Source organism: Cervus elaphus, chromosome 4 (assembly GCF_910594005.1).
Source record: "Cervus elaphus chromosome 4, mCerEla1.1, whole genome shotgun sequence".
Classification (NCBI taxonomy): domain Eukaryota; kingdom Metazoa; phylum Chordata; class Mammalia; order Artiodactyla; family Cervidae; genus Cervus; species Cervus elaphus.
The window spans coordinates 33,929,465-33,948,945 of NC_057818.1; the positions used below are offsets into that span (position 1 = coordinate 33,929,465).

The 19,481-nt window shown below is 44.8% G+C and overlaps 1 protein-coding gene across 1 annotated transcript in view; it reads left to right on the forward strand.

The window, feature by feature from the left end:
- The window catches only part of LOC122691792, a 374,778-nt gene extending 358,951 nt beyond the window's left edge, over nucleotides 1-15,827 (forward strand). Inside the window, exons 7-9 of the mRNA XM_043898642.1 lie at nucleotides 5,603-5,701; nucleotides 15,212-15,353; nucleotides 15,473-15,827. Of these exons, the coding sequence (XP_043754577.1) occupies nucleotides 5,603-5,701; nucleotides 15,212-15,353; nucleotides 15,473-15,682 (451 nt within the window). The 3' untranslated portion in view covers nucleotides 15,683-15,827. The remainder of the gene's footprint in view (nucleotides 1-5,602; nucleotides 5,702-15,211; nucleotides 15,354-15,472) is intronic.
- Nucleotides 15,828-19,481: the final 3,654 nt, after the last annotated feature.

Below are 19,481 nucleotides of genomic sequence, written 5' to 3' on the forward strand. Positions count from 1 at the left end.
ACTTTCTCCACATGGAGTCTTCTCACGCGTACTTAGGTAAATACCAAGTGAAATTTTAAAATCAAGAAATGACAATTAGTTTAGTAGGTATTCGATGAATTGCAAAGGACAAATCATAATTATAATCTATAATTACTTTACTCAGGGCTTCCCTGGTGGCTCAAATGGTAAAGAATCTACCTGCAATGCAGGAGACCCAGGTTTGATTCCTGGGTCAGGGAGATCCCCTGAAGCAGGGTATGGTAATCCACTCCAGTATTCTTGCCTGGGAAATCCCTTGGACAGAGGAGCCTGGCAGGCTACAGTCCATGGGGTCACAAAACAGTCGTATAGGACTTAGAGAGTAAACAACAACAATAAGCAAATTTAACTACTTATGAAGAAAGAAAATGGTTTGGGGATAAGCCAATAGGCTCCTGCTTCAGCAGCCCCTTGACATCTGGAGCTGCGAGTGTTCCCCTGTTTGCTAAACTTGGGGCGGGGGGAGGATGGTGAATTCCACAGTCTTTGCATCTGTTTTTAATCTCACTACAGGGCTAGGCAGTTCTAACCTGAAATTTGTTTGAGGGTGATTCCAGAAATCATCATTGAAGTAGACGCCTAAGGACAGAGACTGTTCTGAAGACAACACTGTAAAGAGTGGGAGACCCTGTTCTTCTGATTTACAGAGAAGACCAACAGGAGTTCACAGAAAATCTCTCCTAGTTATGGGAAGTAGAAAATGAATTCACAGATTTTATTTGGTTTAGCATCTGGTCTAGGTGCCTTTTTAAGTTACTTATAAAAAGGTATTCCCATTACACCTGCTGGAAACTTTCTTTCTCCATGACCCATTTGTAAATACAGGATGTTGAAGGTTTGTGGTAATTGTAACATTAAAAATTATCCTAGTGTTTTGTACAAGGCTTGTAGTTGTTGCGGCTTAATTCCAGTTGCATTGTGTAAATTGACCTAAGAATAAAAGCCATATGTTTTCCTTAATACAGTTGTCCTGTCTGCTGATGGCTGGCATTCTAACATTTGATAAACAGCAGGATTCTCTAAACTGCTGATTTTGCAGCTCAAAATTCTCCACTAAGAAGAAATAAAACTTGAATTTCTGAATATTGCTGGTTAAAACTCATCCTCAAAGATGTTATAAAACTGTGGGCATATTTGTTAAGATCACTGGCAAGGGCTACTTTTTAATAAACTGCCTTTTCTTATTTGTACATGTGGACGATAATACGTTTTAGAGGGTCATTCATTTATGTCTTCATTCTTTTGACAGATATTTGCTGATAGCCTATTTGGTACCTGGTTGTGTACTATGTGCTATGAGGTCGAAATGTTATGAGCTTGACATAAATATCCAATATCTGGTGCATAGTATAAATTCAATACGTGGCAGGGTCTTTCCTCCTTTCTTTAATAATGTAGGTAATTTGAATAATAATAAGACATTAACAACATCATCAGAGCTTCCCTGCTGGCTCAGACAGTAATGAATCTGCCTGCAATGCAGGAACCCCAGGTTCAATCTCTGGGTCAGGAAGATCCCCTGGAGAAGGGGATCTCCTAGCAACCCACTCCAGTATTCTTGCCTGGAGAATTCCATGGACAGAGGAGCCTGGCATCCTTCAGTCCATGGGGTATCGAAGAGTCGGACACAATTTAGCAACTGAACAATAACAGAATGGGGCTTTCCAGGTGGTTCAGCAATAAAGAATCATCTGCCAATGCAGGAGAGGTGGGTTTGATCCCTGGGTCAGGAAGATCCCCTGGCAAGATCCCCTGGGTCAGGAAGATCCCCTGAATAAAATGGCAACTCATTCTCACTCCAGTATTCTTGCCTGGGAAATCCCATGGACAGAGGAGCCTGGCAGGCTACAGTCTGGGGGATCACAAAGAGTTGGACGTGACTAAATGACTGAGCATGCACGAATGGGAAATAACATCAACAGATTCTCCTGTGGGCATCATGCTCATGAACCATTATGTAGTCAACTACTTGGCTGCATGTAGAGCTACACACAGCCCTATGAGGCTCCTGTTTTACAGCTGAGGAAACTGTGATTCAGAAAAGTAATGATTAGCCTGTGCTCACTCAGATACTAAATGGCCAAGTCAGCATTTAAACCCTGAGACTCAGTCCTCAAAAGTCATTTGATCTTTTCCCTGCTCACAAATCCCTTGTAACTGAAGTATTTATGAGTCATTCCACTCTGCATTATTTACAGAAAATGTTTCTCTTGCTAACACTGGACCTAAAGAGTGAATATACAGGAAATACTTGTTCTGAGTAGCAGTTCTGTATTACCCCCTTGAATGGAACAGTGAAGTGTAAGACAAGGAACCAGACAAAAGAGAATTATGTAGAATCAAGAGGACTTCAGATGATATATGAAGGCGTTAATAGAAAAGTGGCTATTCACAAGGTTATGATTGATTATGTATTTAAAATAAACACAGTTGCCTTTCTTTACTTTGGCTCTGAGAGGGGCTTAACTTTAGCACCATAATGGCCCACTGTTGTCCACATGGCAGGTGGCTGGTGCATAAATCCTGGCAAGGGGCGGACTGAGGGACCAATGTATGGATTCCATCTATAAACTGTGCATACCCCGCATTTTTGCAGAGAAACAAACCACAGTGTCTGTGCTCCCAGGTCTCTGCCTCCACTTCAGGGAAGAAGCCATAAGACACTACCTTTCCTTTAGCTTAAAAGAGGAGTTGACTAAGTGAAAATAAGAGTTAATTGTTGCAGTTCCTCGTGTGAAGCATCTTTCTAGAGTATAGAAGATGCATTTTTCCAAACTCTAAGTTTATAAAAGTGTCCTCCGGGGTTATCAAGCCCACCCCAATGGGGTACTTTAGACATCTTCTCAGGAACTCCAAGGCACCATAATGCCTAGTGGAGTTTGTTAGGAGACGTAAACATCATTCCCCAAAGTGGCTCACTCTTTTATATATTACTGCATATTTCTTCAATATGGCAACTCAGTAGAATATCAAATACTTTCATGATAACAGTCCCTTCTAATAATTTCTATTCACTATGTGTGTGTCCTTAGTTGTTCAGTCATGTCCTCTTCTTTGCGACTCCATGGACAGTAGCCTGCCAGGCCATGATGATTCTCCAGGCAAGAATACTGGAGAGGGTTTCCATGCCCTCCTCCAGGTGATCTGCCCAACCCAGTGATCGAACTCAGGTCTCCTGCATTGCAGGCGGATTCTTTACCATCTGAGCCAACAGAGGTATAGAAAATAGGAGGAACAACCAAAAGCAAAAAGACTCTTCATTGAAAATCCATTCATGTGCCAAAGGCAGATGTGTAGGGAATAGAAATAACTTGTAGAACTATAATTGGCTCTGCTAATCATCTGGTCTACCATCCTGATGTAGCTGTGAGAAAACCAAAGCCCAAATAGGGCCAAGACTTGGCCACCACAGAATAAACAATTTTATTAATAGAACCATCAGAAGACAGTTTATTAATAGAACCATCCCTATTCTACTAAACCAACAATCAACTGTAATTTGATGTTATAATTACCCAGCTACTCTCAACTTCAGACATGTATGTAAGTGGAGTCACACAGTGGTTAAAAATTAGTGTAAATTTCTCTCTAATTACATGCATATGCACAGACCTCTAATCAGATTACCAGACATGTGTTCAATTATTTTCAGAAACATAGACATCTTAACTATTACCATCTTTTTTTAATCCTCCTGGAAACAAAAATGACAAAAACACGTTATTCAGGGGTTAATTCTATTTTATAGGTGATAGATGTAAAGTTTTATTTTAAATTACCATCTTCTTCTACCAATAACAACTGCAGTGATAAGACAGTTAACATTTACTGATCTGTTATTATGTTCCAGGAATTATGCTTAGACTGTTTCTTATTAATATTTAAAATGTTAATAATAATGATATTTATTAAGTGCTACTATTATGACCATTTTACAGAAAAAAAGAAAACTGAAGTTTCAAGAGGTTAAATAGCTTCATTAATGTCACATATCTGGAAAGTGATAGATTTGAGATTTTAACCTAGGTAGTTGGACACGGAATACCTACATTTGTACACATTTCCCCATTAGTTAGGAAGCAAATGTGAGGAATATGTAGCAATGGGACATTTCCTGATACTGTGAAAAAGAAAATACAAGCATCTGCTTGGACCCTTTGAAGAACTAGGAGAAGGGAAAACTCAATCAATTATTTTAAAAGTGAGAAAAGCGAAATACCTGATTGTGACTTTTGACTACTTATGCAAAGCCACACATCCATATGGACAGACATTAGAAAGATAAAATCATTGGTTTCTGGTTAAGGGGAGCTTTGACTCTTAAAAACTTCTTTCACCTGATTCATATTTTTATCCATATCATTTTAAAAAGGCAAATGGTAATAAAATGGAGACTGCGTGTTGCACGATGGTCATATCCCTATGGAACTCTACAGGTTGGATGAGAAAAACAATGAAACTACCCACAAGATTCTTTTCTCCTGCACCAGCATCTCCTCCCCACAGCAGGGCACACCAGTCTGTCTCATTGGTTTCTACTTCATTCAGCAGATATTGTTGGGCACCTACTATGTGCCAGATGCCTGAGCTGAGACTTTCTCTGCTCTTAAGATACACTAGTGAGTGAAAAGACAGAAACCATAATAGCTATAGAGAAGAACCAGCAGAGAACTGCCAGAATTTGAGATGAGAAAACACTGTCAGGGGCTTCACCAAGGAGGATTAAACCAAGTGGAAACTATTAGGATAATGTAGAATGTACCAGAAGAGGAAGGCTATAGCTGAGTTTAGGGGGAACTTTGTGCAAAGGCATAGAAATGTAAAACCAGCACAGGCAGATGTGTATGCTTAGGTGTGAATTGTGGGTGAGGGTAGCTAGCAAGGAAGATAGATTCTTGGGGCCATTTCTTAGAGGGCTTTGTAAGCCACACTGAGGAGCTGCTGGCCCCTGGATACACTGTGGGTGGCTAAGTGCCAGGAGAGAGCAGAGATCTTCCCATTCACAGACCGATAAGGGTCCCCATACCTCACACGAGCACCTATGGATGCAAAGGAAAACCTGACAGATACAGAGTTGCTGTGGAAATAGGCTCACTGGCTGGAGGCTCGCCTCGAGTTTGGAGCCCCATGGGGGCACCCCCACCAGACATGCAGTGTTGCTGCAGACCCATCTGCAAACCACCTCCCTGACAGACCCACCGACACACAGCGGCCAGAACCCTTCCTCTCTTCTTGCAGATCTCAAAAGCCCCTCGGTGCACAACCTTGTATGACCTACCCTTGGGACAGATTGAAACACAAGTCCCTACTGACAGAAAGTCTTTTCTCCAGTTTAAGACTTCTGTTTTGTTTTTGAGAAGAGAAGAAGAAGCAGGGACTGTTCCCAGATAATCAATGAACTGGCGTGCTGGTGTCCCGCTCTGTTCCGCTCTCATGTGTTAATAAGCTTAACTGTGAACACAACTCAATGTTATTAAAAAAGAAACAGCGTATGGCTGTTTCTTCCCAGTCATCCTATAAATGGGCTTCCCTCGGTTATTTCAGAAGTAGTAAAAGCTAATTGTTTTATTTTTCAATTAAGGTCTGCCTGTGTGAGAGTTTGTGTCCACGTGTGTCCCCAACACTGTAGCGTCTTCTCGGTGCCCCAGCTGTCCCTTGGGCAACTGTTTTCCATTTGCTGGTGAGTGGTGGGAATTCAAGTCCACCTCTGGTGAACAGTTGGCAAAGTCTGAGCTAAAATCTCACCCAGAGATGGTACTGCCTGTTTTTGTTTTGTTTTGTTTTGTTTTGTTTTAATCAGCAAACAAGTTTGAATAATTGAAAGCAAGAGGAAGCGAAGATGCCGTTTCTGGAACCTGGTTCGACCGAAGGTTGATAAAATGGCTTTGATTTAAGGGGAGAGAAAGCGACACCATAATGAACTCCAGAATTTCACAGGCGAATTTTGCCATTTTATCAAGGGAACAGGCAAAACCGATGTAACTCAGAGTGCTGATTACCTCGCTCCCTGGATTATGCAAGGTAGTAACTTCTGGGAGCAGGGAGACAAATTGGAACAAGTTTTAGGAGAAAATGATGGGGCTGTGCTCATTCAGAACCATCTCCCTCTCCCCAATCTTACCCGGGCAAAAATGCAAATGGAAATTGCCTGGCAGTTCTTTCTAATCAATCTGCCTCTAGAGGTAGTAAATTCTCCCTGGCCTTCTCTCTGCTCAGCTCTGCTCCAGCTGGAGCATGATGGATCCTCTGCCTCATGCTGCCTCCGTTAGGGAGTCTCCTGGGAAACCGAATCTGCATGTGTGCTGCTAGGAGAGTGGGGGCCGCCTGAGTGCAGGCCCACCAATCTGAAGCTGAATTGTTTCTCAGTGAAAAAGCAGCTTATTAAAAGTCATGATGTTTCATTCCATTGCAGCTCACCAGAAATTACTCAGTGAGATATCCTCTTCACCAGTCATCTGCACAAAGTCCCTGGCATTTGAGAAAGATGTCTGAGTTTGTAATGTCTGGGCCAGCTACCTCTATGTCAACCTTACTACGGTGTGCTATGCTCAGCCTCTTCACTCGTGTCCAACTCTTTGCGACCCCATGGACTGTAGCCCTCCAGGCTCTTCTGTCCATGGGATTCTCCAGGAAAGACTATTGGAGTGGGCTACCATTCCCTTCTCCAGGAGATCTTCCCCACCCAGGGTCTGAACCCGGCTCTCCTACATTGCAGGCAGATTCTTTACTGACTGAGGCACCAGGGAAGCCCCACCCTTACTGCACTTTGTCCTATTTACCTGGTTGATGTCAGTCTTACCTGTAGGATTTTATGTCCCACACTGAGAGGGCCCAGGACTGATGTGTTCATCTCTTTCTTCTGCATGTCAGGTGAAGGACAAGTTGTCAGAACTGCTCAATCACTGTCGCATTCATTCATTCATTTGACAAGTCAGCTGAGGGTCTACTCAGAGTCAGCCACTGTGCCCCGGGACCACAGCAATAAACAAAGGAGGTGTGGCTTCTGCACTCACAGAGCTTACAGTATGTAGAGGAGGCTTGACTTCGCTGATAATTCTGGAGAGCAGGAGAAAGGAAGTGAACAGGTACCTGAGAGACTAATGAGAGGAGGGAGCTGCTTTCGATATGGGCAGGAAAGCATTTCTGAAAAGGTGTCATCTCAGGTGGTGCGCGTGGTGAGGAACCTGCCTGCCAATGCAAAAACATAACAGACACGAGTTTGATCCCTGCGTCAGAAAGATGCCCTGGAGGAAGCTATGGCAACCCACTCCAGTATCCTTGCCTGGAGAATACCCATGGACAGAGGAGCCTGGCGGGTTACAGTCCATGGGGTCACAGAACAGTTGGACACAACTTAGTGATGGAGCGCGCATGCACACAGTTGGCAGTAGGGACTGAGAAGGACTCAGGTGTGCAGAGGGTGAGCAGCGAGCTCTCTTGGAACCAAGAAGGCTCTGCTTTGTCAGAACTCTGAACATTTGGGAAGTTCTTTGCATGGTAGTTTACCAGGGCCTGCATAACAGAGAACCGCAGACTGGAGGCTTCATCAGCAGGAATGTGTTTGCTCAGGATTCTGGAGGCTGGAAGTCTGAGATGAGAGTGTCAGCTGGGTTGGTTTCTTCTCCTCGTCTCTCCTCGGCCTGCACATGGCTGTTGTCTTCCATCTGCGTCTTCATGTGGTCTTTCCTCTGTATCCATCTGTGTCCAAAGGTCCTTGTCTTATAAAGACACCAGTCATAATGGATCAGAGTCGCTCACATGACCTCATTTTCTATTCATATTTTTATTTATTATTATTATTTTTTTACCACCCCACACGACATGTGGGAATCTTAGTTCCCCAACCAGGTATTGAACCCAGGCCCTTGGCAGTGTAAGTATGGAGTCTTAACCACTAGACCACCAGGGAATTCCCTCAAATGACCTCACTGTAGTTTAACCACCTCTTTAAAGGTGGTTCTTTGAAGTCTCTTTAAAGACGCTGTTTCCAGATACAGTCACAGCCTCAGATCCTGGGGGTTAGGACGTCAGCATATGAATTGGGGGAACAGGGCATAGTTCAGCCCACAGCACTTGCTGAAGGCCAGTTGGATGGGATTTTTCAAAGTGTAGAAGGGACATTGAAGACAATAAACTAGTGAGTCACAGGGCTGCTTGGCTTTCAAAGCTATCACTTTGAGAGAAGCGTGCAGAAGAGCTCATGGGGTGGCAAAAATAAATGTGGGGAGGCCAGTTAGGAGCTATGGTGGTTGCCCAAGCAAGAGAAGACAGTGGAAGTGAGGTCTAGAGGAGAGGAGAGAGCATCAAGATGGAGCTGGGAAAGCCAGTTCTGAATGAGTAGAAGAGTGAATGAATGAATGCATGTTTATGAAATGAATGAATGAGTCAATCCATTCCCCCTAATCACTGTGAAAACCCTGGTTTTCCCTAATATCAATAGAATGACACTTATCTTTCTTGTCTGTCCCATGTAGGTGAGAGACTTCTCTAAACTGTTGGTGAGTTTGTGTAAGGGAGCCTCTTAATCTGTGTGCCAGGGGATAAACACTGTTCTCCCCGGCCTGCCACACACCAGGGAGTCCACATGCATTGTGTCAGGAAGAAGCGTTCAAGGAAAGGGCCTACCTTCACCTTGCTGAGCCCTACTAGGGACCCTGGGATTGGCGTTTCTGATTCATGTCAGCCTTTCTATTTCGTAGACCACCCCATCTTTGGGGATGCTTTTACAATGTAAATTACAAAGTAACTTTTTAAAAAGAAAGTGGTTTTACTCAATAGTGTCTGTGATATTAGCCACGCACCATTTTCCACAGTATTTATAGTAGGAGTTTTCTTCATTCACCTCACATGTGCACACACAGGATGAGGGAGCTGGTCTTTGCAAGAGAGGGCCAAATGATTGATTAATTAGTGCAATCAGGGATTCAGGGAGCCATTCAGTTGCAGCTCTGGATAGGGCCTTAGTGTCACCAGCCACCCCCTCACTCCATCCGGATTCTAAAGCATCTCCTTTAGAATAAAGCTATGGCAGGTACCCCAGCTTATTCTTGTAGCCTCCCTAGAAGAAGGAGTTCACCACTCACTAGCACTCTCCTCCATTCCACTGTTGATTCACTCACTCTGTTAGTGTCCATGTAAACAAGAAAATAAGGTTGTCCTCCCCTTAGGCACATGGCTTGCCCCCTTCTTTCCCGGGACAGCCACCTACCAATTTGAGGCTCCTTATTCAGCAGTCCCATTTCCTTTAGCAGCTGCACATGGCAGCTGATTCAGATCCTCCACCAGCCTGGTTGTATATCTTCCTGAAGTTGGGTATTGTCTCTCCTAAAATGAGATGCAGCCATCAGAGTGTTCCAGGTGTGTATTGACTGAAAGTCTCTGTCTTCGCTCCTGGAACCACCACTCACTCTGATACGGAAGACCAAAATTTGGGTACTTCCTCCCGTTGTCCTTTCCCCTCTTATTAGAGAGGAATATTTGTGTCCCCTTACATTTCCTTTTTAAAAAAATATGTATTTACTTATTTAGGCTGTGCCAGGTCTTCCATTTTCTTTGCAGTACTGGGGATGCTTAATTGCAGCACATGAACTCTTACTTGCAGTATGTAGGATCTAGTTCCCTGACCAGGGATCGAACCCAGGCCCCCTGCGTCGGAAGTGTCTTAGCCACTGGACCACCAAAGAGATCCCTGCCCCACCCCTGGCCTTAAATTTCATATACTATAATCCTAACCTCCAGTGTGATGGTATTAGAGGTGGGGCCTTTAGGACACAATTATTTGTGAGGGTAGAGCCTTCATAATGAAACTAGTGCTCTTATAAAAGAGACCTCAGAAAGCTCACCCACACTCGTGGGAGAAGAAGATGAGAAGTCTGCAGCCTGCAAGCCCAAAGCAGCCCCCCACCCCCAACCCAGGAACACAACCATGCTGGCACCCTGATCTCAGACTTCCATCTTCCAGACCTGTAAGAGATAAATATCTATTGTTCATAAGCCACCCAGTCTCTGGTACTTTTTTAAAGTAGCTCAGCTAAGACCATTCTCTTTCTCCATGCAAATTACACAGCCTCAGGATATTTATGTCTTAGTTTTTTCTTGGATTTTCCTTCCTTAATCTATTTACAATCCACTAGCTATCCACCCTCTCGCCTAAAGAGTGCAGAAATCTCCAGTGAAACTCTTAATACCTGCTGTGAGTCTTCTTCTCTTGTCCTGACATTATAACACTGCCCCAGGGGCTATAAATTGTAGAGTCTGTGCTTGCCCTTTTCTTTCTTAAAGCCTTCAGTGTGTGGGGGGGAGGGGGGAGGGGGGCAGATTTTCAATGGCTCTCCACACCTTATGCATAGAGAGAGTGGTTCAGACAGTAAAGTATCTGCCTGCGATGCAGGAAACCTGGGTTAGATCCCTGGGTTGGGAAGATCCCCTGGAGAAGGGAATGGCAACCCACTCCAGTATTCTTGCCTGGAGAATCCCATGGAGAGAGGTACAGTCCATTGGGTGGCAAAGAGTTGGACATGACCGAGTGACTTTCACTTTCATGCCACACTCCTTAAAGTTCAAGTTCAAACTGCAAATTCCTACCCCACACTTCATAATCTGCCCATCACCTGTCTTCCTGGCTAGCCCTCTGTCCCGTTCCCATCTCCATTCAGCAATTTTGAATTCCATGTTAATCCTCAACCTCATCAGATTCTCCCACCTAGTCAGGCTTACTGTGCCAGTGATGACATTCTCCACTTCTTTGCTGGGGCAGCATTTACTTGTCCATCAAGAATTAGTCTTATCCCTCATGGGGGGTCCTGGGTCAGGCTAGCACACTGTCCTTCTCTCCTGAGGCTTTTCCCTGGCCTCAAAACACAGATATACCACAGTGGAGTGTACTTGTCTGCTGACGTGTGTATCCCTCTCACTGAACCATGACCTTGATTCATCTGTACGTTGGTGTCTGGGGCCATAGCTAGCACAGAGGAGATGTTCAGTGCATGTTTGTTGAGCTAAACTTTCAGCCCCAGCGAATGGGCTTCTAAAGGTTAGGGCTGTCCTGGTGTGTTTGGGGAGACCGTAATTTGTTTCACGCATTCATTTTGCAAGTGGTACTGGGCCTTAAGAAAGATGTAGTCCCATTCTCTACAGAGTCAACTTGAAACCCAAGAGTCATCAGGGCTTGGTGAGAACCCGGCATCTAAGCAGTTATGATTTACACTGCAGTCGGAACACCAGATCAAAGACAGTCCAACAATACCTCATCTCAGGAGTCTTGAGCATTCTTCATGGACCAAACACAGCCTCAGCTATGATCGCTAGTAATCTCTTATTGCCTCAGTCCAACCCTGCACCTATATTAAATTGATTTGCTAACAGTCCCACTCAAGTACTAAGGGAGAAAAATGTACCCACATTCTAATTAGTAATTTTAAAAAAGTAATTTTATACCTACTTTTATGATCAAACAATGCAATATAAAACAAATATTTAAAACTTATCTTAAAACATAGCTACCCTGATAAGCATAATTTAGAAATCTTTAATGAATTCACCTCAATTAGCCTTTAATTAAATAGCTCATTAAAAGCTGATTTGAATACTGCTCATGGAGAAATTCTTGTTCAACTGTTGTGACAGAACAGGAAGTTAATGAAGTTAAAACCTGAGTGCAGTTTGGTGGGGAATAGCCCAAAAGTCATAAAGCTACCAGAGGAAACAGAATCTCTGAACTCTGCCTGACACCTGAGACTTTTCATCGTAACCAGAGGCTCAAGCGATAGACCTGGGCCCCAAGCAAGGATCATGTTTTTCTACCCCTTGTTCTCAGCTGGTGGCTCAGAACGTCAGAGGTGGAAGGTTAATATTTGATGAGTAAACAAACAAATAGTCAAAGCAGATCTGCACACATTCTAAATTCAAGCAAAAGATAAAGTAATACAAAATAAACATGTTTATGAAGCACCTACCATGTGTCAAATGTTTTGAATTTTTTTAAATTGAATTTCCCCTAATAGCCCTTCATACTGAGAGCTAAAATATGATTCCTTATTTTCAGGTGAAGAAACAGGAGAGCAGAGTAGACAGCTGACACAACTGGTAAATATCTGGGCTGAAATTTTAGTTCTGATGGAAGAGAAAAGTGAAAGTGTTAGTTGCTTAGTTGTGTCTGACTCTTTGCGAACTCATGGACTGTAGCCCACCAGGCTCCTCTGTCCATGGGATGTCCCAGGCAGGAATCCTGGAGTGGGTTGCCATGTCCTTTTCCAGGGGATCTTCCCAACCCAGGGATTGAACCCAGGTCTCTCTCATTGCAGGCAGATTCTTTATCATTTGAGCCACCAGGGAAGCATGATGGAAGAGAAGAGAACCCCAAATATCTAAAATTCTTCCAGGCCTCTGTATAGACTTACTTGAAATATATATATGTATGTGTATATATATATATATATGTATATATACATATATATGTATGTATATGTATATATATATATTTGGTATCAGCCCTCACCTTCTCACACCCTCCCACTGCCAACTCCTTCCAAAGAACATGTCCCCAAGGCTCTGGATTTTGTTGCCATAGCTCTGTCATTCCTGGGACGTCATCTATCATGTGATTGTCCCAGGAAATTCTGCTTGGGTACCTCCCTCTGGGAAGCTTGAGCTGGGGTTTAGCAAGGAGATTTTGAGGGGCAGAGCAGGCTTTGGAAGGAGTCTTTGGGCTCCAGGCACTGGGAGGGGATAGTGTTCCATCTTGGGAGAGAGGAACAAGAGACAAAATTACCATTTTCATCATCTCAGTCATTTGGGGATCAATCTGGAAAGCACCCAGGGAATCCATCTGACCTGAAATTCCCAGCACAAAATCAGGTGCTCCCAGACTTACAAGGCTGCCATCCAGAAAACCTCCTTCAGAGCCACAGGGCCTGGCCTCCAGGTGGGCAGCTGGACTGAGCCATCTCAGATGCTCAGAGGCATCAAAGCTTCAGGAGAAAGGCCCGAGGGAGCACAAGGAAGATGGACCTGTGTTCTCAGCACAGTGGGATGCGAGAGTCTGCCTGACTGGAGCTGGACCCCTACGCGGGGTGCAGGAGGAACCAGTGTGGGGAGCCCATGCTTAGTCCACAGCAGCTGGTGGCAACTGCCCGGAGCCACCCCTGGCCAAGTTGCGGGCTCGAGCAGACCTGGAGCATTTAAGGATCTCAGGATCCAGGGCCTGAGGCATGAGTTGTCTAGCATCTCCACAATGACTACAGTGAGAAGATGGAGAGGCTGTGGGTGTTGGTGGAATATGGGTATGATAAGTGAAAATTCAGTCCCCGCTTCTCCTGTATGGCAGTGACTACACACCATCTACAGGGTCAGGCAGGAATTGTCAAGATGCCCATTTTGTAGAAATTAGTGAGACTCAGTTAGGACAAGTAGCTCACGTTGATGGTAAGCAACAGAGATGAAGTTCAAAATACATCTCTGACTCAGTATCCCCTGCTGGCCCTTACACAGACTGCAGAGCATGAGGAGAAGGCGGGTGGTCTCTCTAATCTGCAGGGTCTCCTGAAAGCCCTGGCTGGGACATGGGAGCCTCTGTGCCCTGTGGCCTCCAGACTCTAGTGTTCATCTGGCCATCCATCCTCTTCTTACCCTGTGCCCGCCAGGACCTAGCACATGCTGAGCACTCAGGAACTATGTGCTGGGACTTCCCTGGTGGTCAGGTGGTTAAGACTCAGTGCTGCCAATGCAGGGAGCGTGGGTTCAATCCCTGGTCGGAGAACTAAGATCCCACATGCTGTGTTGCATGACCAAAAGACTTTTTTAAAGAAGTGCCTGAGGAGGCAACAGAATCTGCTCGCTCAGTTGTGTCTGACTCTTTGCAACCCCATGGACTATACAGTCTGTGGAATTCTCCAGGCCAGAATACTGGAGTGGGTCCCCTTCTCCAGCAGATCATCCCAACCTAGGAATTGAAGCAGGGTCTCCTGCGTTGCAGGTGGATTCTTTACCAGCTGAGCTACTAGATAAGCCACTAAAGAAGTGTCTGCCGCTGATATAAGGGAAATAAGGAAATTCCTTGAAGTGTCTTCTCTTTTTCTTTTTTTAATTGGAGGATAATTGCTTTACAATATTGTATTGGCCTGTGCCACAGATCAACATTGAATCAGCCACATGTATGCATATGTCCCTCCTTCGTGAACCCTCCTCCCAACTCCCGCCCCTCTAGGTCATCACAGAGCACTTGGTTGAGCTCCCCGTGTCACAAAGTTTCTCTTTCTTTTATGTGAATGTTTTCTGAACCTCAGGTGGTTAATCTGTAAAATCTGCTAATCTACTGCCCACAAACACGTTGTGAAATATGTGAAACACTGTGGGGAGGAAGCTTTGTGTATCTGTCCCCTGCCCATTTCTACAGCCTCGCCTTCTGCTGGGGTCTCGCTGTCTCTCTGTGTTCCCTCTTCCCCAGCATTTCGCCTCATCCTTGAATGGACCACAGTCTTTTGCCTGGTTCTGGTCCTGGCAGGGGCTCTTCCCCCTGGCTGGACACTGTTCTCCTCTGTCACACCTTTACCTCCGACTTCCTACTCATCCACCCTTTCTTCAAGGAGGCATCCGACGTAGATTAAGTGCCCATAGGTGTCATCACATGGGAGGCTGTGTGATTTCCTTCTTTAGCATATGATAACTCTGTATATGTACTGAACATCTTTGGGCTTCCCCTGGTGGCTCAGCATTAAGAATGTGCCTGCAGTACCGGAGATCTGAGTTTGATCTCTGGGTTGGGAAGATCCCCTAGAGAAGGAAATGCCAGCCCACCCCAATATTCTTGCCTGGAGAATCCCATGGACAGATGAGCCTGGTGGGCTACAGCCCCCAGGGTCGCAAAGAGTCAGACACGAAGCAATTTAGCATGCACGCACACACTGAACATCCTCAGCTTCCACTAGGGAAGTATCTGAGAAGGAAGGAGACATGGTGTCTCTACCCACCATGGGATCACTGGCAGCTGGTTCCTCATAGATGCTCAATAAATATGTACTAAATGAATAAGTGAGTGAATAAAAATGAATGTGTGCTTGTTAAAATATACACGTGGACAATTCCAAGAGGTAAAATAAATATTCAAGTGTTCACATCTGTGTAAATAGCTCACTCTTGTGCCCTATTCAGACTGCTCCAGGGACCTCACTGCATTCCTTTCTTCACTTGCCAGGATGCTTCTGTCTACAGGCCTGGCTGTGCCATGTCAGCATTTCTGGGATGGATCAAGGACTTCTAGGAAGGTTGAGTTAGAACCACGAGTTCTGTTTCCAGACCATAAGGAGCCTATGGGACACAGCATCATTCAGCTGAAGGTAATTGATTCTGAATACATTTGAAATTTCTTCCGAGGTCCACTGGCACGCCTGAGAAAACTCAGGTTGGGTTTCCATCTCCTTGCATGTGTAACTAGCACGTTCGTATTCTCTTGCAGCTCCCAGTGCAGAAATACAGTGTGGGTGGCAATCAGGCATTCCCTTACAGAGGCCTAATGGATATCACCATGCATCCAGCAATGATGTACTCCCCATCTGGTCCTTATTTTCTTATCCATTACCTCCTTCAATCCTCTTGTTTGATCCTAGAATACCGGACCCACCCATCCATCCATCCATCCATCTGTTTGTGTTTGATCTTTGCCTAAGACTGTGGTCCTGCCCCACAGGTGCAGTTCTCAGGCATGGTCCATACAGTCTCTCAGAGGCCTCCAGCAAGGCTGAGCGACTGACACCTACAGCGTCAGTCTGCTGTGAACTTTGACTCCCATTCCTCAATTCCTTGTCTCACTTCTCCACTCTCCCACTGCTCTCCCAGAAATCACTCCCAAATAAACAACTTGCACTCAAACTTTTGTCTAAAAGGTCTGTTTGGGTAAAGACAAAGAGAATGTCACAGAAACATGACATTCTTGTTTCTTCCAGATCACCAACACCACCTGTGACTGTGTATTTATTAGAGCCAGCCTGCGCTCACTGTCCGTCTCCCATCTTTAGACCATTACCTCCGCAAGAACAGGGGCTCTTAACAGCTGTTAGTCCCCATTGACTACCTAGCATCTGGGACACAGCCAGATGCTCAGTGAATCTTTCTGAAGTGAACTAAAGAATACACCAGGCTGTGTCCCCCAGTGCTGGAAATGAAACTGTTTTGACTCAACCCTCATATTCTGAGAAAATCAAAGTGAAATATTTATAATATACTCTCATTGAAATAAATGCCATTCAGTAGCACTGAATGTTACGAGATCATGGGAAAGGGCCCTGAAACCCAGCGAAAGAGTATCCAGTGAGAGCTTCCCAGGGAAGTGATCCCAGAGCCTTAGCATAAAGGACACAGAACCCAAGGAAAGAGTGCACATACCCCAAGAGTCTGTGCGATTATTAAGAGAGGGAGAATATAAGGTCTTCTTCTTGGACTTGATAGCTGGAAAACTTATAATGCCCTATAAGATGGAGGCTCAGAAACAGACTTATTATATTGTTGTAAATATTAATAATATTTGAATAGCAATACTGAATAGCAGGGCTTTCCAGGTGGTGATAGTGGTAAAGAACCTGCCCAATGCAAGAGATGTAAGAGACATGGGTTCAATCCCTGGGTCGGGAAGATCCCCTGGAGGAGGGCATGACAACCCACTCCAGTGTTCCTGCCTGGAGAATCCCATGGACAGAGGAGCCTGGAAGGTTACAGTCCATAGGGTTGCACAGAGTCAGACACTACTAAAGTGACTTAGCACACACTCACTAAATAGTAAAGATATCAGCAGGAGCATTGAAGTCCAGCTCCCAGGTGTGGCTGGCTCTGGAAATTAGTCTGATCTAAAAATACTCCTGTGGAGGTTCTCACTTTTTGGAGGTGGTGATTAGGGTGGCAGGGGGCAGGGAGGAGGATGGCCCAGAAAGTTTCTTGTCTGCTGAGGCTGTGTTGGTCCTCAGGGGCTGGGAGTCAGGTACAAAGTCTCCCCAGCAGAGCCTCCTGAGTTCTGAACTCAACTTCTGTCTTTCAAGATCTGTACTTGTGATTGTCAACAGATTCTGTTTTCATTTGTAAATGTCCTTACCACTGGGGTGAATTTGTGGAATTGTCTATCAGCTGTCATCATGGAGTGAGATTCAGATTTGTCTCCTGTATCATGGTGAGGCTGAGTGCTGTAACTAACAACCCCAGAACTTCAGTGGCTTAATTTACAAAAAGTGTATTCCCTGCTAAGGTTGTATGGAGTTGGACATTTGAAGGGTGGTCTTCCAATACTGTGATTCAGAGACACAGAGCTATTCAACCTAGTGGTCCTGTCATCTCCTAAGTTTCCATGGATGCTCTGCACCCTTCCTCTCGGTGCAGTGGGGACAAGCCGTGCAGGTTGCATGGGAGGTTGGCCTGGCCCCCCTGGGGAAGTCCGCTGTTTCTGCTCACATACCATCAGTCATAGCTCAGCTCCACGCTCCACCAAAATGCAAGGGAGCCTGAGAGCCGTGGTCCTGCTGTGTTCCCAGGCAGAAAAGATAACAAGATTTTGTGAAGACCTAGACTTTTCTCCCATACTTTTCAAGGCACATTTGAAAGGATCAGGGGTTGGGGATAGGGGGCATGAGAAAGTAGTCAAAGATGGCCTTCCCTATTGGTTACTGAAATGTGGTCTGCATTTACTTTTCTGGGCAAATCATCTTTTCTGCTTTTCAGTTGACAATGAAAAGCCTGTTGGACACATTGATCTGGAATTTGACTCACAGAGATGTGTTCATATTAGGAGTTACTTGAGAACGTGTATCCAAAACACCTTTCTCACTTTAGGAAATGTAAGGTCCAAAAATTACTGATGTTCAAGAAATGGACTTCCTCTTTGGCAAAAAAAAAAAAAAAAGAGAGAAAGAGAGAAACTGTGTGTCTCATATGTGTGTATTATTTGTCCACACTCTGTGTGTGCATTCCAAAGGCCGTGGAGGAGGTGATTTTGAGATATAACAAGTGTGTGTCCTCAGTATCTGTGTCTTAGAAAGGCTGTACTTTAGAGTTGTTGGAACTAACGTGATTTTCTCTTTCTTAAGGACAAAGTTGAATCTCCAAGGTCAGCAATCTTATTAGATTGTTATTCTCATCATCTTCATTTAACAGAAAGTCAACCAGACTGAGAGGTGTTAAGAATTCCCTTCCAAGGTTATGCAGCTACTAAGTGGTGGAGGTAGGATTGAAAATCCTCGCCCCCGCCCCCGCCAAATCCGATGAGAACCTATGCTCAACATAGAGTTTCCCAAACCTCTTGGAGTTATTTGCACATTTTAGCAAAAATGCATGTAAATCATTTATAACCATTCCATGTTACTGCCTGAAAATTTGGAGTGGAGTGAAATAAACAAAGGGGCTTCCCAGGTGGCACCCAGTGGTAAAGAACCCGCCTGCCAGTGAAGGAGACATAAGAGATGGGGTTCCATCGCTGGATCATGTAGATCCCCTGGAGGAAGGCATGGCAATCCACTCCAGTATTCTTGCCTGGAGAATCCCACAGACAGAAGAGCCTGGCAGGCTACAGTCCATGAGGTCACACAGAGTCGGACACAACTGAAGCGTCTTAGCACGCACACACAGAATAAACAAAATCCATAGCCCCTCTACCCAACTACAGTCATGGTTAAAATTTTAGCAAAAATTAGAAGAGACGATATTTATTAAGCACCTCACTCCTCATGTTCCACCTTCAGAAAGTGTTCTTGGGGATGACTGACTCTGTTCAGTCTTTCTTCCTTACACTTTTCTGTTGTATTTATTTATTTATGTTTGGCCGCACTGGGCCTTCGTTGCTGTGTGCAGGTTTCCCTAGCTGCAGCAAGTTGGGGCTATTCTAGTTGCGGCACGCAGGCTTCTCACTGCGGTACTTTCTCTTGTTGTGGAGAATGGGCTCAACAGTGAGTGGGCTTCAGTAGTTGTGGCTCACGGGCTTCGTTATCCCATGGCATGTAGAATCTTCCCAGAACAGGACTCAAACCCGTGTCCCCTGCATTGGCAGGCAGATTCTCAACCACCGGACAACCAGGGAAGTCCCTTCTTTGTACTTTTGAATCACCCTTAGTATCTTCTGTAACCTTGGACTTAGAGAAACCAAATAAACCTCAGGGTTAGTCCAGATTGTGTTTTTCCTGAGAAGTCTGCTTTCCAATGCAAAGTAGCAATTTTGAAAACTACAGGCTGAGGGATGACACTGCTCATAATAGATTCATTTCAGGAAGGCTGCTGTGGCCCATGACAGTCCCCAGTGGTACCGCAGTTCTCCGGGAGGGACCAAAGCCGTGGCAGCTGGGTGCTCTGAGTACACTGTCATTAATGCGTGTGCACTGAATTCAGTATTGTGACATCTCTCCCTTTTATCTTATTATGGAATAGAAGAAATCATTGAGGGAATTTTAAGTAGAGTTCAGTAGACACGCCCCTTCTTTCCTCCGGTATCAGTT